Below are 23,613 nucleotides of genomic sequence, written 5' to 3' on the forward strand. Positions count from 1 at the left end.
AATTGCTGTCGTGATCCCGTGTAGAGGTTCCAGATCACTCTCAATTAACGAGAGCAGATCCAGAATTACATGTGGCGGTAACCGGTACCTAGTAAGTACCTCATCATCGGGCATAGCAAACAGAGTCACCCGTGTGCGATAGATTCTAGCACGTCCTGGCCTCCTTGGGCGACGAGTGGGGAGAGCCGCAAGTGCCCTTAGCCTCCTTTCCATGTCCCGCATCATTGCTTCAGCAACCTATAAAGAAATGAACATAAATACTGATGCACCTATGCACATAATGGCCATATCCCACTACAAATAGATTTGTAGGCTTCAATACGTACAATAGATGGCCGCCCTGTAAAATCCCGAAGATCCATTAGACTCTATAATGATGTAACAATAATATGAACTCAATACACACCGTCCTAAACACACAGATGCTTACAACATCGAACTACTAAACACTACTTGAGTATCAAAGGTGTCTGCATTTGTTGCCGACATCATGTACTATGAGACATTCCAGCTATTGCTGGGACATGTTGTCCTGCAATAGATGAACACACACAGGTTTAAGACCTGTGAGTGAAATAGTGAACATGTGACATGTTGCAATAATGCTACAAAGACTTTGCTGGCCCAACAATCTGTAGTCAGTGAGGCAATGGTGCATACATTCATACACTTACATTGTTAATGGATATCATATCTACAAGGACCATGGAAGAGCTTACCTTAGACCCTGACAAGTCCAGATCTGGAGACAAATGATTCTAGCAGCAACTCACTATTTATAGGCCTGTCACATGTGTGGTCTATAACAGTAGTGATGAGTATTGCATGACTTGTGGCCTGGAATTTCTAAGGGATTGGGCTACTTTTAGCTTGCAATCAAACGCCACAATACCACAGTAGTCATGAACCAAATGGCATGTCATGCTAGCAAATAGCATGTGTATTGTGCGATAGTCACAGGTGTATCAGAAGATTCTATGCAATGTTAGAATTGGTGACCAGTATTTCATGTAGAAGTTTCGCCAGGTTTTACACAATGGAATTTCCGCCACCGTATGCGGCGCGAAAAAACAGCGACGTACGCTCGTGCACGGAACGCAGCTGCCGCTGATGTCCGCCAAACAGGATACACAAACAGTATATAAAGGTGTATTAGAATGTGACAATGTTGTTGCTAACATGTCTGGATCACAACCAGAGGTGGACCAGGAGCTGCAGCAACTATTTGACCAGGTGGACTCCAGCACCACCTATGTGCCACTGCACATGCGGCCAGTGGGAAATGAGGAGGCTGCTGGCCCTTCTACAGCAGGGCAACCTGCACCTGACCATTCTACAGCAGGGCAACCTGCACCTGGCCCTTCTGCAGCAGGGCAACCTGCAGCTGTCTCATATGCACCATCAGAAGAATCTTTTGGAACACAACCGGGGACTTCACAAGATAGTACCATGGCCAGCACTTCAAGTGCAGCGACACGTGCCAGGGGGCGTGGCCATGGACGTGGCAAGGGGAGAAAGAGGGCAACAGAGGAACCAACTACAAGAAATAAGGCATATGAAGCACAGGAGCTTGCCATCCTGGTTCCCCGAGCACGTGATTTGATTGAGTGTCCATCAGAGAGGCTGACACACACACGCAGATGGAAGATTTGGGAAGAGATAACGGCAGAGATTAATGAAGTTGCGCCACAAGTTCGTGAGGCCGACCATGTCAAGAAGAGGCAAGTTGTTTTGTGATACATGTGCCCAGTAATAGACAAGTAATGATTGAATTCATGCTTAGATGGTTTTTGCAAATGGCCGGTGAGGTTGTTACCATACACAGACATTATTGACATGTTATTTGGTTGAGAGTTAGAGTAGGGTGATTGTGAATGTGTATTGTAACGGTTGATATCATAGTTGCATGTAATGTTATCTTTTGGACATTAAGCACATGTCGTAATATGTAGCACAGAGCAATGGCAGCAACAGCAAACATCTGGAGTGACATGTATTAATATGTCAACTTACATTGCAGGTGGCAGGACTTCAAAACCAACCTGAAGAGGAAGATGACCAAGCGGTGGGAACACAGCCAGACATCTGGGGCCGGGCCCATGCCATCAGGGCTAGAGTTCACCCCCCTGGAGTTGATGGCCGAGAGCTGTGTATCACTTGAGGAGGTCAGGGGGGTGAGCACGATGGATAGCGAGGCCCCAGCTGAAGTGTTTGCGTCTTTTATTGAAGGTAAATATTTGTCATGCCATAAACTTGTGCAAGTAATTATCTTAGAATGTGTCCTAATTGTGTTTTTCATTTTCCACAGACACCCCACTGCTTGGTGACGACTCTGGTCAGGAGGTGGAGGAGTCCGTGCCACCTGGCCCCAGTGGTAGGCCTGTGCAGCAGCAGCCATCGGCCCAAGCCGATTTGGCCAGGTTGGCCCAGATGCTTGGGGACATAAACCAGCAGGGAGAGTTGGCATCAGAACGGATGCATAGGACCGAGGAGATCATGGCGAGCTTGGTCAGCACCCAGCAGGCCATCGCTGGGAGCCTGCAGGCCATGGCTGAGGCGCATCAGGCCATGGCTGCAAGTGCTCAGGTGCTGGCCGAGCAAGCCACCCGCCAAAATGATCTCCTCCTCCACCATAATGAGCTTATGGTGGAGCTAGTTACCAGCAACAGGGTCCTAATGTCATCCGTTTCTGGTGCATTACCACCAGCAACACTCCCTGCTGGCAGGAGGGGTAGACCAGCCAACCCCTCACCAGCATCTGCTCCACCTGCCCCAGCATCTGGCCGTGCCCGAAGAGCTGCTGCACAGGCCAAGGAGCCTACCAAGGCCAAACGTGGTCGAAAATGAAGTTGTGGCTGCATTAATCTCCACCGTTATCTCATCCCAAATCTTCCATTGTACTGTGTGTGTCAGCTTCTTGTGTCCAATCACGTGCTGAGGGTAACCAGATGAGCCCTTGCTTCAAATGTCCTTTTTGGTTCCCCTGTTGCCCTCTTTTGCCTGCCATTACTGTCAGCTGCACTTGATGTGATGTTGCTAAGTCCCCGGTTGTGTTCCAAATGATTCTGCTGATGGTGCATATGAGCCAGCTGCAGGTTGGCCTGCTGCAGAAGGGCCAGGTGTAGGTTGCCCTGCTGTAGAATGGTCAGGTGCAGGTTGGCCTGCTGTAGAAGGGCCAGCAGCCTCCTCATTTCCCACTGGCTGCATGTGCAGTGGCACATAGGAGGTGCTGGAGTCCATCTGTGTGCAATTATATTTGTTTTGTATTATAATTTATTTTGTTACATTCCTGCCATGGTTTGTTTTTTTTGGTATTTTTCTATTTTTGTCATTGCATCACAGTGGCATTGACTGTGAAATGTATATAAATAAATTTCTTTACTTTACAACAATTGTGTGGTTTAATTAGTACATGTCGCATACACATGTGTATTGCTAGTATTAATATTCAGTCATGTCCATTGTTAGCAGGTTTAAAGTGTGTCAGAAGTACAGCATATGTGGGTGATTAGTAAGGTTTCCTTGAAGCAGCAATGGTTTCAATTAAAGCACTGACAAGCGTCCTATTAGTGAGTAATGAGTAAAGGAGTCGATTTTATTGGGTTCAGGTGTTAATGCTTGTAGTCATTAGGCGGTCCGTTCGCCTCCCGCAGGAACGAGTGGTGTCCGCAAAGCAATAGTGGCCTTTTGGACACCGCACATTTCTTCTCTTTTTGTTCGCGTGCATTCGGAGTGCTATCCGAATGCACGCCCCCCAACATAAGTGTACTCCCCCGTGTCCGCCCATGTTTCCGCCCCGTTTTGCCCACTTTGAAACTACGCCCATGTGTCATTCCGCATGACGCCCATAATACGCCCATATTTCCCGAATGATTGCGGTGACCAGTTTTGTACGGGATTTGGCCGAACAGGTACGGAGTCAAGGCGTGGCACATGCGCGTGGCGTTCTCCACGCATGCGCAGACGCCGTAAATACGCGATCCGAAAGTATGCGGGAAAGTACGCGTCAATCAGAATAAGGGCCATTATGAGGAACATTTCCTGCATTACACTAATTACTGTAATAACTGTTTGGCGTGGATCATGGTAAAGTGTGTTTGTGTGCTTTTGACCTGTTTATCCTGTCTAAAGTTCCTAATTAAAAAAAAAATCACAGCATAGCAGGATAAATTATTTTTTAATCTGTCCCGAGTAGACCTAAACACTGTGCAACAATGAAATACTTGAAATTTGTTAACTTTTTTAATAGTCATACTTTACTAATTTCAAGAAAAATGAATATGACTTCAGTAGGTTTTCATTAGCTCTAGATTTTGAGGGACATTGCATGCACTATATCTACTTCGGTGATATAGGAATAGTGAAAAGCAATTGTAAAATAATCTGTAATTTTCTAGGTACAATATAAATAAGTTGTTTCATTGAAATCCCTTTCTCTATGCTTGTCGCTGGTGCTCCTCTTCTGGGGAAAATCTGGTCACTGTCCAGCAGTAGTCAGCAAGAACAGAAGCGTTCCACCTACCCTGATATTTTCATCTCTCTGGCAATAACTGCATTTGTAACCTATATGATATCCCATTACGGCATGTCCTTAATATCTGTGAGGAGATTTAGATGAATCTATTTTTAATTTTTAACAAGGTTGCAATGTAATATTAGCAGTAAATAATATAAGCATACCATTAGGCCACGTGTCAGATATCTTTCCATTGTTCTCACCTGCAGGAGTTCATGAAGTACAATCTACCACTGCAAAACAAAAACTGTCTGAAGAACTTTGATTTATCAGAATATAGGCAGATCATCAGTGACTTGGCCATTCGTATCTACCATCAGTTTATTACAGTGATGGAGAATAATATCCAGCCAATGATCGGTGAGAAGTTGTTCTGAAAGGAATTTTATGTGTGGATGGAACATGGAACATGGCAGCGGTGCACTTAATAAAAATGTTGTTTTGTAAATATGAGGGTGGTTCAATGAGTAAGGTAACAAGACTTTTTTCATTCTAATTTTCTTTCAAGCCTGAGCAGGTAGACCACTGTTTCCCCTTACGGCCATTATGTTGCACCTCATATCATTCATACTGTACCAACATCAGGCGTAAGGTGGTGGCATTGATATACAGATGGTCAAACAATGAGATGTATAGTGTCATCAGATTTCTGTGCCTAAAGAGCACATCAGCAGCTGAAATCCGTGGTCATCTTGTTAAGCTGTACGGTGATAACGTCATGTTGCAGAAACAGGTTTGGGTTTGTCCGGTCAGATAGCTGCTCCTACGTACGTCTGTCTTGTCTATATTAAAGTGCACCAAACTCAAACCTGATCAATGGTCTTCCTGTTCTGGTGGGACATTGGACAGAAATATAGAGTGGCGTAACTACTGAGGGTGCAGGGGGTGCAGCTGCTATGGGGCCCTTGTATGTCTCTGAGATACCTGCCTGCTGCTACACCCCCTCTAAGGTATTTTAAACCCACTGCTATTGTCCCCCAGCCCCTTGCACCTGCCTTCCCTGCAATTATCACCCCTGCACCCTGTATCTGCCATCCCCTGTAAAATGCACTTTCTGCTTACATGTATCCCCCTGCTTGTCCTCCACCTCTATCTGCTGACATTTATCCCTTCCGTGCCCCCCTCCCTCAGCACCCTTTACTGACATAGGGTCTCCCTAGGTTACCCCCTTTCTTCACTATCTCTGGCCCCAGTAACATACCCTCCCTCCGTCTAATAATATAGGGTCCCCCATGTACACCAATCCCCTCTGACATAATGACATAATGTAGTATCTTCTGGAACCCTCGGCTACATATATTCCCCATTCCTATTCTACTAACAAGACATCAACACAAAATGCTAACAGTGGGCCTCTCCCAGGCTACCACCTTTTATCTTCTGAAACTGGGGGCAGATGTATTAAGCCTTAACTAGAGATATAATGGTGCATGATAACGCATCAGCCAATCAGCCCCTAACTGTCACGTCACATGCTGTGTTTGAGACAGTTAGGGGCTGATCGGTGGGTACTTTGGGGCAGATGTATTAAGCCTTAACAAGAGATATATGTAAGGGTGATAAAGAGAGATAAACATCCAGCCAATCAGCTCCTTACTGACTTTTTTCAAACACAGCCTGTAACATGGCAGTTAGCAGGTGATTGGCTGGACGTTTTTCTCTCTTTATCATCCTTGCATTTATATCTTGTTAAGGCTTAATACATCTGCCCCTTTTATCACCCATCAACTTTATCTCTTGTTAAGGCTTAATACATTTTGGCCTTGGGTCTCCCCATTATGATACCCTGCCTCTGCTTATATTAAGTGCCAAATAAATTCATATATATTCTCCTCACACTTAAATTTGTTGGCTGCCCCATCAGTAAAATTACCCTATTGTCTGGTACTTCGATGTGGACTCTTGTGAGACTTAAGCCATACCCACTCGGGTGGGGCTGCGGGGGAGGTAATCGCTAGATTCCCTTAGCTGATGCAGGCTGGTGGAAAGGTGCTTCATCTAACGGGGACACGCAAGTGTCTCACACGCACGCGCGTCCCCGTCAACACGGCAGCAGGGATCGCTTTCCCTGTCCGTCTCTGCTTTAGGGAGACGGACCGGGATCTGAATGAGCTGGGGGTGCGGCCTTGCGGGGGAGCTGCAGAGGGCTCTGTTGGAACGGGGACAGCGAGCCCCATTGCGGCGACTGGCAGATGCCGATTCTATCACCAGGAGTAGCTCCGATGGGAGCTGCTCCATCTGTATATGTATTTTTTTTTAAATGGTCAGTATAATACTGATATACAATTGTACATACTTTACCTCCTGTGGAAGAAAACCAGGCTCCATTGGCGTAGATCACATCCTATTCAGTCCATGTAGGCATCCACTTTACTTGGCAAAAAACCAAACTGCTATGTACCGATCCCTGCACAGACTGAGTAGCTGCAGAAGGTTTGTATACATTCTGCTGCACCTCCCCTGAATAGTGCTATTGACTGCCTAGCGACTCCTGACTGGCCACTAGGCGGCCAATAGCGCTATTCGAGGGAAGAGCCGCAGAATGTAAACAAACCTTCTGCGTCTACTCATCAGTCCAAGCAGTGATGTGTACATGACGTTTTTTCTTTTTTTTATAAATACTGGTTATAATTTTGGTTGTATCTGACTTATGCGGACATACTGGTGCACTGGCCACCTCCAAAACAATTCCAGTATATCATTGAGCTAAGTCTAATATTGTTCATTTGTGTTTAACAATACCATTAATAAATGTACCAAATACCGACATTGCAGTGGCTTCCCTCTTTAGCCTTAAATTTCTAAGGTTGCCTTTCCTTCACAATGGGGGCATAATTGAGGCTAAAGCATAATTTAGCCTGGTATTGTTGACTGTAACTAGTGCAGGTCTTAGTGACTTGCTAGGCTGCGTTGTGATGTACAGTATAGTAATTCACGCCATCAAATGTCTGTCTCTACTGTCTGTGGGACACAGCTACTTGTTCCATTTATATTTGTTAAATAATATTCATCTGGCAGTTGCTCAAGAGGATGATATTCTCCTGGTCTACTGTCCCATAGAAAGCACTGCCACCTCATGTTCTCACTTCATTTTGGTGACTGGTCAGCAGGATCTGTTATGTTTATTTGTGACTCAATGCAGATAGCGTCTGTTATATAGGTGTTACAGTCCAGTTGATGTCCATTCAGTTGTAGCTAGCATCTGTAGCAGAAGTTTGAAGCGTTGCTTGATGTTGGGCAGCTTGATTGTAACCTGGACTTGGCTAACTAACTTTTGATTGAACATATACCCTGTTCTAGTGCCCGGCATGTTGGAATATGAAAGTCTGCATGGAATATCTGTTGCTAAACCTACAGGATTCCGCAAACGCTCATCGAGTATCGACGACACAGATGCCTATACTATGACTTCAATACTCCAGCAGCTGAGTTACTTCTACACTACCATGTGCCAGCACGGCATGGACCCCGAGCTCCAGAAACAGGCAGTGAAGCAACTGTTCTTCCTGATTTCCACCGTCACACTGAATAGTCTTTTCCTGCGCAAGGATATGTGCTCCTGTAGGAAAGGAATGCAGATAAGGTATGGACAGTAACCATGTAATATGTAATGTCCAGCAGCACTGCGAGTCCATAGCTACTGATGGCTGCGTTGTCCAAATGTATGACCACATCTCTGTATATGAATTGTTTTTCAAAATTGCTTTGCAGTTAATGTTTATCATTTAAAGGATGTCTGTATCATTTACATAGATGCAATATAAGCTATCTGGAAGAATGGCTGCAAGGAAAGAATCTGCAAGGAAGTGCTGCCAAGGAAACTCTGGAACCTCTTTCCCAGGCTGCATGGTTATTGCAGGTTAAGAAAATCAAAGATGAAGATGCTACAGAGATATTTGAGCGCTGTACAGCACTGTCCACAGTCCAGGTACACTTACTCTATGTTCTCTATTACTGCTTTATTATACAGATAGATAAGTCCAGCCTCATCTTACCCACCATTGTTCCCTCCTCCTGGGTCGGGTGACACTTTCTTCTGGCTTCCCATCTCTCAGAACTGCATTGTATGCCAGGTGCTGCCAGCATCAGCTCCATGTACTGTAGGAATGGCAATCCCTAGCTCCATGCTTTCTGAAGATATCAGGTGAACACAATGGCTATCCCGAGAGGAGCATGATCACTGCTGATGGAATAAGCAAGACCATTGTTTAGGACCTCACTGGGGAAGCAAATCACACGGACATTGTCCAGGTTTAATCTATGCAGTGACAGGTGGCAGAATAGGATGTTTTTTCAGACCTGGTATGAGTGCAAAAATGATTTTTCATTAAGAAACAATACTTATACCCATAATATAAACCATGGTTAAAATAGAGAAAAAAATGCATGAGTTATAAACATCTATGAATATGGGAAAGTGGGGTGAATCTTCTGAACATGCCAGTGCCTACTGTACCTCTTTTGTAATCTGGAAATTTGGAGGGAACAAAGAGACTAAAATGTGCAATGTCCATAGTTCACACTTTGCTAGAAATGAGCATCCCAGCAGCATCATCTACATCAGGTGTACGCTAGATATAGGATCACATACACTACACCCAAAATATGTTTTACCTTTAGACTTTAATAAAATGTAAAAATCTCTGGAATACTACGTTATGATTGACTCTAATTGACTCTGTAAGTTGCGAAGCTCCCAACTTACCGAGTCCTTGTAACTCCACCCCTGCGATTACACGTTCTCTGCCATTTCCCCTTCCAACCATGCGAGGGGATGTGTCACAAGGACACATCCCCTCGCATGTGCCCGCAGCCGGAAAAACCATTTGATGGTCGGTGAGGGCACTTGCACAGAAGCCCTGCACATGCGCACAATCATCGATTCCCCTTGCGAACACGTGAGGGACTGAATGAATCAGGGCCTATGTGTATTAAAAAAATATCCAAAACTGACATACACACAGTGGTATATTTATAATAGGTGCAATGTGCGCGGTGCACATGGAACCCTGAGTCCAGGGGTGCCCACACTGCACCAATGTTCTAATACTAACCCCTTCCGGAGCCCCACGAAGAAGGCAGCAGCGCTGCCGTTATCAACAAAAAAATTACACTGCAAAACCAAACACGGGTTGACCCCTTTTACACCACCGCTGACCCGGGTCCACAAGGGAAAAACCTGGGTTTTTGCGGCAGTGTAAAAGGGGTATAATATACACTTCAGAGTACTCTCTGCTGGCTGATAATATGCTGTATAGACTGCATTCCGCGGTGACTTATGTGCACTACAGACTGCATTCTCTGGATGCTCTGCGTGTCCCATTCTCTGTTGGCTAGTTGGGAATGAAGATTACATTGTCAGGGAGCTAATGGTCAGTACAGACCCCATTTTTATGTGGTTACTGGACATTTTTTACCCAGTTCAATTGCTTTCTCTGTTAAAGTAACATTCACTCAGTTGCCATGTGCTTTCCATAGTCACAGTGTTGTTTTCTCTTGCTGCGTTTCCTAGATTGTGAAGATCCTGAACTCTTACACTCCAATTGATGATTTTGAGAAACGAGTAACACCCTCATTTGTTCGAAAAGTTCAGGTAAGAATAATTTGTAGCATCAGTGATACATTTGTGTGAAACATTTCGGGTACAGTACATACTCATAGGTGTGCGCAGCCCATTTTATTAGGGGGTGCATCATTGGAGGGGCGTGTCTCGCACCACCTACTGGACGTGTCTATCCCCGCCTACTGGGTGTGTCTGTCACCGCCTACTGGGCGTCAATGCAACCTTAATATAGGGAATTATATTAAATAGAGTGTATGGTGTTGGCTGGCACTCATGCAGATGATTGGTAATGGCAAAAGCTGTAAGCCTGGGTGCTCACTGGCACCTGGAAGCTACCCCCAAATCAGCATATATTGTAGATTGGTTTTCCTGTTTAGCGAATAGCTAAGATCATTATGCCAGCCTACTTCCCCCAACCCCCAGCATGGCACATACCCAGCCTCCTTCCCCCAAATTGACACATACCCAGCCTCCTTCCCCAAGCCCCATAATGGCACATTATACCACCAGCATCCTTTCACCCCTCCACAAACCTCAGCCTGGCACATACCACCATCCCACTAGCAAGGCATATACCCAGCCTCCTTCATACCCCTGCATTGCATATAGAGCAGGCACACATGCCCAACCGACAACAGTAACAGTAACTATTAAGCAACATGCGGGAAGCCACTGACCTGCCCAGACAGCTCTATCTCCTTAAAGCCAGTCAGACAGCTCTCGCGGCGTTGCCTCCCTCCTCCTTCACCAGCACAGGCAGTGCAGGACAGACTAGGGCTTGGGGGGGAGGGGAGAGAGCCCGGGTGGCGCAATGATGTTTGCCAGCATGTATCATTGCATCACGCGCCGCAAGCAAGCACAAGGTTCGATTCCTGCACTTCTAAGTAGGCGCGGGGGCTGACATGAAGCTGAGTCAGCACATATCCGCCCGCCGCAGCAACACTGCACTGGAGATCAGCGTGCAGGCTGGAGACTGGAATGCGGGCAGGAGACCGGCGTGCGGGCAGGAGACTGGCGGCGGCTGGTAAGCAATGCAGTCCCGACCGCCGCCGGCCAATGAGTGCTGCTAATACGGATCTGAAATCCTTTTTGTGTGTAATCATGCGGGGGGTGCCGGCGGTCATTAGGAGGTGCCTGTGCACCCCTGGCACCCCCCGTGCGCACGCCTATGTACATACTGATATGAAGGTGTGCAGATATCTACATGAAAAGGGTGCAAAATATATGGAAACATTTTCTATGGTACTGTGTGATCTGAGTACCAGCAGCTTTCTCTGTAGAAGCATAAGCTCTTCTTCTTTTACTGCCTGGAACTTATATCACTCTACAGTACTAATCCATTTTCATAGAAAAATACAGCATGCAATTTATTCTAGTCAGCAGCGATCAGGTCTTAACCTGCCCATGGTTTTGCACATTTTTTTTTTTTAAATGCAATAGTTTTTATTAAAGGTTTTCAAATTGTAATACACACAAACATCTTAACAATAAGAAAATAAATCCAAGAAATAAAAAAAATAATTCTGCAAAATAAAAAGAAGTATTTCCGCAAATTTTAAGCATTGAGTGGTGTTGTTTTGTCTCGTTCATGATATCGGTTATCAAAAGTGTACATAACTGATGACTTAACATTGGTGCATAGAGATAACTAGACATGTTATTATGTTGCATAGTGGCAAACAGCAGTGGTTTCCTGTATAACTATATATACAGAATGGTAGGTAAATGTGGCGGTGGTCAGCTGTGAGTTTCAAGGTCAGGAAGGGACAGTAAGACAATTATACTCTAGGTATTGCTTAGGGGGAGTCTAACCATCTGCTTTCCTGGCCAGATACATACATTTTTCGTGTGAGATCGTGTCATTAACCAGTGATACCCATGAGCCCATAGCCGGGAAATTCCTAGCCAACCAAGTCCTTGCTATACATACTTTAGCAAGGGTGCAGAGATCAATCACATCAAATATACAGCAAGTAAATAAACAAAAACAAAAAATTGGGTAAACTAAAAAATCTAGATAATAGTGTTCCAAAGAATTTGAAGAAACGTCTTGTGCGGGTGCATTAAGCTGAGTACACACAGGGGTCAAACTGGGGTCACTTTCTTGACTTATGGGGAGCAATTACCCAATCAGCTGAGTGATTGCTACAGTGTGTACCCAGCATTCCACTGCAGATTCCACATCACATACCGTCTACCACAGTTTCCTCATCCAGGGCAGCTAGGAGACAAACCGTGGGTGACAGAACATCCCTTGGGATACCAGTATTAGTTATAATATCCATAACCTCTGTCCAAAAAGCCTCTATATGGGGACATGACCATATCAAATGCCAGAAGGAACCCTCACGGGCTCCACATTTAGGGCAGTGTGGGGTAGTGATGATACCCACGTGAAACAGACTATCGGGCGTATAATATATTCTGTGGACTATAAAAAATTGGATTTGCTGAAATCTAACAGTCATAGTACTAATATGGGGACTGGCTAGGTCTAGTCATGGATCCCAGATCAGGTCCCCACTTAGCCCTACGTAGTTGTAAGTTACTAGAGTGCACCGAGAAGTGAATATTAGAGTACAAGTTAGATACTAAGTGACTACACGGGGTTCCCAACACAAGGGCCTTAACTGGAGAATCTGTGATTATTGGGGGAGCATCCTGAAACTGCGTGTTAAAAGCATGCCTCAAGTGGAGAAACCTGTAATGAAAGGAGTGTGGTATAGAAAAGTCAGAGCGGGTTCCGGACGGGGTCCCGACAGTCGGGAACCCGAAGGCATTCACCCGGACGCCGGGATCCCGACTGTCAAAACACTGACCGTCGGCTATTTTCCCTTGTGGGGGTCCACGACCCCCATAGAGGGAGAATAGAATAGGTGGCTCCACCATGCCGGCATCATGGCGGCTTAGTTGCGCTCACCATGCTGTCTGGGTCCGGCCAGTCGGGATCCCGACATCGGGCTAATGACTGTCGGGATCCCGACTGTCGGACCTCTATACCACACAAGTCAGAGCGGAGCTCCTTAAATGATTTAAAGACTGTCCCATTACACAAATCTCCTAATGTGGAAACCCCCCATCTACCCCAAGTGGATTTCATTTGTAGGTTGGACAGTTCAGGGAGTCAAAGAGGGTTATGCAGGGGTGTCATTGTATCCCATCCCTGGCCATTCATCATGGTGTGAACCGACTTCCAAATTCATATGTCCTGCCTAATTAAAGGCATAGTAGAGGGGTTACTGCTGCCAGTCAGCAGAAGCTGCAGGGGTGAGAGCCCTGGGAAAGACTGTGAGAGAATGTGGGAATGTAAGGCAGAGGGGTCGGGTCATTAAGCCAGGACCACACAAATATAAGCTGAGCGGCATAATAATAAGTCCTAAATGTGGGAAGACCAAGTCCACCTCGTTCTTTTGTTCGTGTGAGGATAGCTAGGTTTAGGCGGGCGCGTTTACGAGCCCAGACCAAGGAAGAGACAAGACCGTTAATCACCTGAAAAATCTTCTGGGGAATATAAACTGGAGTCTGTTGCAAGACACAGAGCAATTTGGGCTGAAAGACCATTTTGATCAAGTTCACCTTACCAGCCAGTCAGTGGTAACTTGCTCCAAACCCCCACCCTAGTACGTAGATAGGCAGGCAATCAATGGGTCTATATTTAGTGGAGCCAACGGTTTTGCCCATTTTAAGAACAAATTTGTACTGCGATCAGGCCTGAGTTAGGCCCATTATCTATACAGCTAGCTCAGTCTAAATCCCATTAAAGTTTTTTTTTTGTAGCTGGCACACTGCTCACACAGCCTCAGCCATAGGTCCAGGACTTCACCTGTAACAAAATCACACCATTATGAATATGTTATACTTTGTAATATGCTGTTATTTTCACCTAAGTAAAGTTTATGGGGGTCAATCCTATTAGCCGCAATGACTCATCACGGCTGTGGCCGCACTGTACTAGGACTGACCCCTCTGTGTTATATCCCGGTACTATAGCTTGAATACTACAATGTATTTTTGAACACCTGGTAGAGCAGTTATTTTACTCACCATCTGCAGGTGTAGTGAACGTTGTTGCATTTGTTCATGTGTAGCCTTATGTAAAGTAGCATGATCCTGTCCTCTCAGTTCCCTGTATAGCCCATGCTCTATTCATGTGTCACCAAGGTAGTAAAATGGTAGCAGGATTTATTTGTAGTTATCTTTTAATATTATTAACTACACAGGTTGCAAATGTATAGGTCACCAGGGGCACCACAGCAATCTATCTATCTATCTATCTATCTATCTATCTATCTATCTATCTATCTATCTATCTATCGGATGCTGTGAGGGGGGAGGGCGTGGAACATATAAAGTAAGAGGTAAGAAGGGTACAAGGATAATCCCAGAGGAGGGGCCAGTGCACATTATATAGCCACATACTGTAGGGGCTAAAGCTGGTGCAGGGCAGGTCCTGGAGGCTGACAGGGAAGGGCTGTGCGGAGGGAAAAAGTTTAGTAGCCGGAAAGGAGATTATCTCCATACTGGCACTGCCTGTCGAAACACTATATGGTGCCCCATGACCCAGTATATTAACTGGCACCTCTAAAATATTTGGAGGAGGGTGAGCCAGCCCTTGCTTCACCCGTTCCAACACCTTTGTGAATACAGGAAACAATCGAAACACATAATCTAGAAGATAAAAGGTTAAACTGACATTCCCACTACAGCCCCCTCCCTAAAATGTTCTCACAGGAAAAAGTGTATTATTGTATTTTACTCAGAAATGTTAGCATTGTATGTCTAATGTTGACATTAACCACATTTATTGCATTGCTCAAAACCTTTAGGCTGGCACAGGGAAAAAAAGTGAAAAATAAAGATTGTGTCAAACCCAACATATTGGAATAACATTCTAGTGTTAACTACTAATTTAGGAATAATTCCAATGATTTATTGTGAATCATGTACTTTATTTATCAATAGAAAAGTATGCAGACATAAACCTTTTCCTACCTATTGTGAAAAAAAATATAATTTTTATTTCAGTCCATGCTAAGCAATCGCGAAGATGGTTCCCAGTTAATGCTGGATAGCAAATATCTCTTCCAAGTGACATTCCCATTCAGCCCATCTCCACATGCACTGGAAATGATCCAAATTCCCAGCAGCCTCAAGCTTGGCTTCCTAAAGAGGATCTAGGACATAAACAGACTGCTTGTCCTCTAATCACAGCACATGTACTCACAGTAATGCATCTGTGGATCAATGGTGTACTATTTTGTCTCTAAGTACAATTATTTTTAATGTTGGCTTGTGTTACTACTAGTGTATTTGTGTCCCAAGGATTTCTATTCAATGAAGGATTGTCTCCAAAAGTAGGATGTTCTAGTACAAATATTATTATTTAAATTTTAAGCTATAAAATAACTAAAATATGATTTATTTAGGAAAGGCAACAATGCCACATTACATTATAAAGACTTGCTAGGTTGCATATTAACTGCCAGCAATTAGTAATATTTATTTACATTAGAAAAACTAAATTTTTCTTTTCCGTTCTCTCTCCTTTTATTATTATGAGAAATGCCGGCTATTTGCAGAAATATACATTTAATAGCAGCTAATCAGGTATTAGCTTTCATTTGACTCAACTCACTAGACTGTTAAAAAAAAGCTTATCTGATTGGTTGATTCCACAACCATTTACAACACTATTTTTTGCACTATATTGTATATTTTTATTTAGTATGATATTACAATTACACATTTATTGAAAAGGTTTTACTCAATATTTCGTGAGGTGCAGAAACATTTCTAGCCAAACAACAATAGTAACCAATGAGTTACTTTGTTCAAATATAATACAATCAAGATGTATTATTTATGTAAGATTGTATCAATATTTGCATTTTAAATTGTTTTATTTTTTTATGTGTTTTTTATGTATCTTTTGTAGATAATAACAATGGAAATAATATTTTGATTGTTGCTGATTTCTGTAGGCAAATGGTGATATTTTTATAATGATTTTTTCATTTTAAATGAGCATTGCTATGTTTTTGAAGAATATTTTATTACATTCATCAATTAAGAAATGCCTTTTTTTTCTAGCAAATTTCTGCAATCTTTTACCTCGTATCATAAAGATCGAAGACATAATTTTATTTAGACCATCTTGTTTTTTTTTTATACACTTTATGTCAGTTTAATGACTGCTGTTTACTGTATGCTTTATTTACCTTGGTTTACATTACCCAGGTTGCCTATATAGTATATAGATTAGTCATGTTAAACTGGGACATATTTTCTAAATGTAGGTTTCTGATCCTGAATGCAGAGAGTTTGAGGAGAAATACCTGAAGCATCTAAAATCTTAGTAAATATGTTCACTTCTTATATATATCTATTGGGTATTGGTACTCAGGATAGATTGACTCTAGGTCTACAGTCATTAGGTCGACTGCTAATGTTCAATAGTGGGTAGGTCGACACTTTTGGTTGACACATAAAAATTACACACATTATTTTTTGGGTTCTTTTAGCCTAACCCTAACACTTCCCCTAGTGCCTAACCCACACTGTCATCTCCTGTAGCACGATCCTAATCATCGCCCAGGTGCCTGAAAAAAAATAAATCATGAAAAACAATTAGAGTGATGTAATCTAGCCCGAGTTCGGTGGTCATGCAGGATGCTCGCTGAGATGTGTTTTTTTTAAACGGGCAATCACGTATCAGGCATGGTTTTGCGTTGTAAGTGATTTGCCCCTTTAAAAAAAACTTAAGGCCCCCATACTTGTCCTAAGGACAAGTCGGACCAGTTTGCCCTTGAAAGACCCCCTACAGCTCCCCGGGAGGCTGCTTACGATCTGGCACTTGATGTGCCACATTATACATGCAATTAATCCTAAACTACATTGGGGGTTGATGCATCAAGCAGTGCACAGAGCAGAGTGATGGACCAGTGGTGAAGTTGGCAACTAATCAGTATCTACTTCTCATTTTATAGAATGTGCTTGATAAATGCTTCCTTAAAGCTAATTGGTTGGTATGGGCAACTCCTCCACAAGCCCACTTCTCTACTCTGCTCACTACTTGATACATCAATTCATTAAATACTCAAGGGAATAATCTGTGTAACAGCTGAAAGCAAAGAGTTATGTGGAAAGGACTTTGCACATGTTGCCGCATGTTTTGAGGTTTACACTCTAAGCGTCACCTTGCTGGAAATAACAGTATATTCTGTTACAAAAATATATGTAATTTATATATAAAGAATAAAATATTTGCAAAAATAAAACATATCACATTATTTTTGTTGTTTATTGGGGTACCTACATCTAGCTCCAAATACCTTGTTCGTATTGTGTATCCACACCCTGCAGTCTGAGGACGTACACTGATCATAAGAGCCAGGTACAGATGGTTCATCAGTAAATGGCAGTGTTTGTATAATATCTCAGTCAGACCCCTCACGCCTATAGTACACCATATCCCAGTGTCAACTACAGCATTTCACATTTGTCACTATGCCTTCACGGAGAAGCAAAGTATCCAAAACTGTACCGCAGGTGGCCTTCTTCAAACCATCACCTAAACCCTCTGCCACTAGTAGCACTCAACCCTCAACCTCAAGCTTGACTCCTCCCCCAACGCTGAGTGTGACTTCCCCAGTTACGCCCCCCCCCCAGGTGGGGCCCCCAATTCGCATGGAAGTAGCAGATGACAAGGCGCTGACAGTAGGCACATTAAAAATGTTGCTGACACAAGTTAAAGATGATGTCACGGCAGAAATCCGTACTTCTCTCCAGTCGTGCCAGCGCTCCATAGATGAACTGGGGGAGCGCACAGACGCCCTGGAATCTAAAATGGAGGAAGTGGTTGGTTCCCATAACGATTTGGTCGAGTCGCATGCCGCATTGGAGGGTGAGGTTGCAGCCTTAAAAGATAAGCTGGCGGACATGGAGGATCGGTCACGCAGAAATAACCTTAAAATCAGGGGCATCCCTGATAACATCTCCAACAGTAGCCTTCATGATTTTGTTATAACCATCTTTAAAAAACTCCTGCCTTCGGCCTCATCCTCTGACCTGCTCCTGGACCGGATACACAGACTCCCGAAGTCGAGGAACGCACCTGAGGGGGTACCCAGAGATGTCCTAATGAGGGTACATTTCTTCCACATCAAAGAAGAGCTACTGAAGGCCGCCATACCTACTTCTGACACTGCTGAGGCACTGGAATCATACCAGCTGTTTGGTGACTTGTCTCAGGCAACCCTCGCCAAACGGCGATCTCTTCAACCTGTCACCACAGCTCTCAGAAAGGCAAATATACTTTACCGCTGGGGCTTCCCAACTCGCCTTCTGATCATGCGTGAGGGGTCAACGATCTCCATTTCTTCGGTTGATGAAGGTATGAAACTTTTGCACAGATGGAACCTATCTGGTTCCCACCCGGACGCTTCTCCTGACCGTCGACTTCAGCGGGACAGGTCGGCGGCGGAGTAGCAACCCATCAGTACGCAGAGACTCATACCTCCCCTAAATTCTCTGTCATCCATGTTATACAGTATGTGCTCTACCTTCTATATACATAACATGGTTATATAGGTTGTATCTTCCATTTACGGTACATGTTATTTGGGCATGCAGTTGATAGCCCTAAGAGACATTTATGTTGTGTTTAGATAGGAGTTTCACATACAGGATGTTATATTTTGCATCCCACTGCTTGGGTGTCTGATTCGTAAGCCCCCTACCTTTGGGTGCCTCTGCGAGGCGTCACTGAGGGGCATGCACTGATGTGGCCTTTGGGAGGGTCGCAGGTACTCATTAATATGTGTTTCGTTAATTGATGTGCATAGTGGCGATTGTCCTTTGGTGGCGTTCTGGGATGTACCCGGGTGGCTATGTTTCTGGGACAGAGTTAACAGAGACAAGCAGTGGGACCTATCTAGTTTTATTCTTCTTATATTTGTGTGTGAGCCCCATGGGATGCAACACTGAGTATATTTATAACTAGATCTGATTTAGCATTTGGAATGGTACTACGTTTAGATACCACCTTGGTTCACTTACCTTGTGCTCTATTTAATTATTCCCTTGTTACCTAGGAGACTGCAGGGTGGCAGCCACTACCCCCCTGAAGATATGGGTGAGGCGTATCTATTATGGCGCCTTACTACGACTCTTAGAGCCGCTGTCCTTCTGTTCCCCCTCCTCTCCCTAGTCCTCTCTGTGCCCTGTTTCTCCTTCCCTCTTGGGACCCCTCAACTCAACATATGTATGCCCCATGTGATTGATATACTGCTCCAAGGAAATAAGCATCACTTTCTGTTTCTGAATAACGGTTAATATCCTCTCGTTAAATGTAAAAGGATTGCATTCTCCCCAGAAACGTAAAATGGCGTTAGCCTCATTTCACAAATTGAAAGCCCAGATAGTAGCCGTCCAGGAAACACACTTCAAAAGATCAGCCCCCCCAAAATTTTTCGATAATAGATATCCCCAGTGCTACACTGCCAATGGCCCTCTTAAGAAGGCAGGGGTAGCTATATTGGTTTCTGCTAACTGCTCCTTTTCAGTTACCTCCCAACAATGTGACCCGGAGGGGAGATACATTATACTAGTTGGCTTGCTTGACAATACTGAAGTTACCCTGGTCTCCTGCTACGCCCCTAACACAAGGCAAATTTCCTTTTATAGGAAATTATGCGCATTAGTGCAGAGACACGCAAGGGGAGCACTCATGCTTCTAGGAGACTTTAATATGGTCCTTGACCCAACTGTCGACAGATCCTGTCCTGGTAGACACGGAGGCCCCCATGCAGTAGACCATCCTACTGGGTTCCGCCAGATCCTGGGTGAATATGACCTGCACGATGCCTGGCGGGCCAGACATCCTGCAGTTAGGGACTATACCTTTTTTTTTCCCACCAACATCAGTCATACTCACGGATCGACTTGGCATTAACTGACAAATGGACGCTAGCTTTCCTACATAAAGTTGATATTTTGCCTATGACTTGGTCCGACCACTCCCCTTATTAATTACATGGGATCAAAGCTCTTATAGAGTCACTCCAGGCCCCTGGAGACTGGGTAACCAGGCATTGTCCCATTTGATATCCCGACAAGCTATCCAGGATTCCCTATCCCTGTATACCTCTACTAACAAACCAGAGGACACTAATGTGTTTAACCATTGGTGCTCCCTTAAGGCGGTGATCCGCGGCTCCGCTATACAAACCGCTGCTAGATTAAAGAAGGCCCACGCTAGGGATCTTGTATTAGCCAAAACGGAGTTGTCCGGACTAGAATCTGACCATAAGGCAGATCCCCTTAATAGATCTATATATAGGCGTCTTATGCTGGCGAGAGATAAGGTGAACACTTTCTCCCTTCAGGAGGTTCAGCGGAATATAGCCAGACTTAATTAGCATTTTTACTCTTTTGGGAATAAAGCGTGCCGACTCCTAGCTAAGAAATTAAGAGGTCACAGAGCTAAGGCGAGAATTAATCTTCTACATAACTCTCGAGGAACTAGGGTTGTGGATCCCTTATAAACACCTTCGCGGAATACTATTCCCAGCTCTATAACCTAAATATGGATGCCAATACCCCTCAACCTGCTCCAGCCGACATTGAAGCTTTTTTGGGCAGCATCGATCTCCCGAGGTTGGATTCTGAGACCTGTCTGTCCCTGTGCTCCCCCTGGTCTTTGTCCGAAGTAGAGGCGAACATCGATGCCTTGCCACGAGATAAAGCCCCTGGCCCCGATGGCTACCCTGGTACTTGTTTCCTAGAAGGGCGCCCATCGCGGGCATCGCATGTACATCGCATGCCATTATAATGACATGCGATGCGACCGACGCGATTACCGCGATTTTACATAGGGAACAATGTTAAATGTCCCAATTGACCCGATTTCACATAGGGAACAATGTTAAATGTCCCAATTGACCCGATTTCACATAGGGAACAATGTTAAATGCCCCCCCCCCCCCAACTGTTAACGCAAACCCCACGATCAACGTCAACCCGAAGCGTGGCGAGCCCGCAAGGGGCGGCGGTAGGCATCCTCCGACCTTTTCATACCCCCACTATCCACGTCGGCGTGGAGTTGAGAATAGAAAGCGTGGCGAGCGGACGCGGAATACAAGCCCGAAGCGTGGCGAGCAGACGCGGAATACATGTTAAGTAATCCGTGTCCCCTCGCGGGGCTCGCTGCGCTCGCCACGCTTCGGGCTCGGTGGCTCGCTGCGCTCGCCACACTTTCTATTCTCAACTCCATGCCGACGTGGATAGTGGGGGTATGAAAAGGTTGGAGGACGCGTACCGCCGCCCCTCGTGGGCACGCTTCGGGTTGACGTTGATCGTGGGGTGGCGTTAACAATTGGGGGGGGGGGCATTTCACACTTCAGGGTGGGTATTTGGGGTCTGTGGGCCATTTAACATTGTTCCCTATGTAAAATCGCGGTAATCGCGTCGGTCGCATCGCATGCGATTTTTGTCAGCATGCGATGCGACAGACGCGATTTTTTTCCTTGCGATGCCTAAGATCAAAATCGTGGGCGCCCTTCTAGGAAACAAGTACCGCTACCCTTCTAATTTTTATAAATGTTTCAAGACAGATTTGGCCCCTATATTATTGGGAGTTTTTAACAGTGCTTCCGATTCCAAAAGCTTTCCCAAAAGAAATGCTTGAAGCCCGGATTGTGGCGATTCCAAAACCAGGTAAACCTCCCACATCAGTACAGAACTTTCGCCCCATAGCGTTATTGAATACTGATCTAAAACTTTACGCAAAGATGATAGCTAACAGGTTATCTCCTCTGCTTCCCTCTCTTGTGGTGGCTGACCAGGTGGGATTTGTTCCGGGCAGACAGACCCCGGATAATACGCGTAGGGTGTTTAATGTTTTAGAGAGCTGTGATCTGAACCAAGAACCTCTATTACTGCTCTCTCTAGATGCCGAAAAAGCTTTTGACAGACTACACTGGGGATACCTCAGATTCGTAATGTTAAAGTTTGGTTTTGGAGGAAGGTTCCTAGACTCTATCTTCGCATTATACTCGTACCCATCTGCGAAGGTGTTTGTAAACGGCTGCCTCTCCTCATACTTTAAGATTTCCAACGGCACTAGGCAGGGTTGCCCCTTGTCCCCACTTATCTTTGCGTTGGCCATAGAACCTCTAGTTATTGGAGGGATACCACATAAAATATGCCTATTCGCTGACGACATACTCCTCTGCCTACTACATCCAGAAAAATCTCTTGCTGCACTACACTTGGTCTTAACAGAGTATACGGTACTTATGTAGTATCTGGACGCCAGATAATCGCATCGCATGCGATGCGATGCGATGGACCCGATTTTCCATAGGATTCTATGGGAAAAAGGGTCCTTTTCATTTCCCCACTATCCAACTACGCATGGAGTTGGATATAAACCTGTGGCGAGCCACCGAGCCCCGCGAGGGGACGCGGATTCGTTAAAAAGTATTCTGCATCCCCTCGCGGGGCTCGCTGCGCTCGCCACGCTTCGGGCTCGGTGGCTTGCTACGCTCGCCACAGGTTTATATTCAACTCCATGCGTAGTTGGATAGTGGGGAAATGAAAAGGACCCTTTTTCCCATAGAATCCTATGTTAAAATGGACTCAGTCCATTTTAACATTGAATCATATGGAAAAATCGGGTCCATCGCATCGCATGCGATTTGGTCGCATGCGATGTGATGCGATGGACCCGATTTTTTAATCGGGCGTCCAGATACTACATAAGTACCGAGTATACTAACATCTCCTTTTACAAACTGAACACATCCAAGACTGAAGCCCTCCCCCTAAACGTCCCTCCGGAGACTGTCGTGTTACTGAAAGACAGATACTGATATGCTTGGCAGACGAAGTCTATTAAATATTTGGGGGTGCATGTGACCAGGGACAGTGATATATATGAATGTAACCTTATACCACTACTTAATTTCTTTGAAAAGCTTATTACAGAGTGGTCTCTTCATGAGATCTCCTGGATGGGCCGGATTACGGCCTCTAAGATGGTCCTATTGCCCAAGCTCATGTATGTTTTCCGTGCTATCCCTAGGAACCAGTGTTCCCTCTAAGCTGTGCGCACGTGCGCGCGCACACACCTTGAGGAGCGTGCGCACAGACATTACAACTGAGCGCACAAAGCAGAAGTGGTCCCTTTTTGCAGTTGTGGACTCAATTAATGTGTGTTTCACCCATTAACTACATTGTGTACTGATATTTTGAATGTTTAAATGTTTAATATCATTTTGAAGTAAAGTTAACACAAATGCTGAATGTCATTTTCCAGTTATATATAAGTGACGCACAAAATTTTTAATTTCATTCCAAAGTTGCACAGCCAAAATCTTTAGCCGCACACAGCCTTCGTAAAATTAGAGGGAACATTGCTAGGAACCCCCCCAAAACTATTATATCTAAACTCAATACCTTGTTTTCTAAATACATTTGGAAGGGTGCTAGGCCTCGAATCTCAAGGAAGACCCTTACCCTCCCCAAGCGCTCT

The 23,613-nt window shown here is 44.7% G+C and overlaps 1 protein-coding gene across 1 annotated transcript in view; it reads left to right on the forward strand.

Annotated features, from left to right (window-relative positions):
- The window catches only part of MYO5C (myosin VC), a 126,373-nt gene extending 109,053 nt beyond the window's left edge, over positions 1-17,320 (forward strand). The window contains exons 37-41 of the mRNA XM_083183896.1: positions 4,726-4,876; positions 7,817-8,099; positions 8,270-8,444; positions 10,029-10,109; positions 15,105-17,320. Coding sequence (XP_083040022.1) covers positions 4,726-4,876; positions 7,817-8,099; positions 8,270-8,444; positions 10,029-10,109; positions 15,105-15,257 — 843 coding nt within the window. The 3' untranslated portion in view covers positions 15,258-17,320. The remainder of the gene's footprint in view (positions 1-4,725; positions 4,877-7,816; positions 8,100-8,269; positions 8,445-10,028; positions 10,110-15,104) is intronic.
- Positions 17,321-23,613: the final 6,293 nt, after the last annotated feature.

This window comes from Crinia signifera, chromosome 4 (assembly GCF_055691185.1).
Source record: "Crinia signifera chromosome 4, ASM5569118v1, whole genome shotgun sequence".
NCBI lineage: Eukaryota > Metazoa > Chordata > Amphibia > Anura > Myobatrachidae > Crinia > Crinia signifera.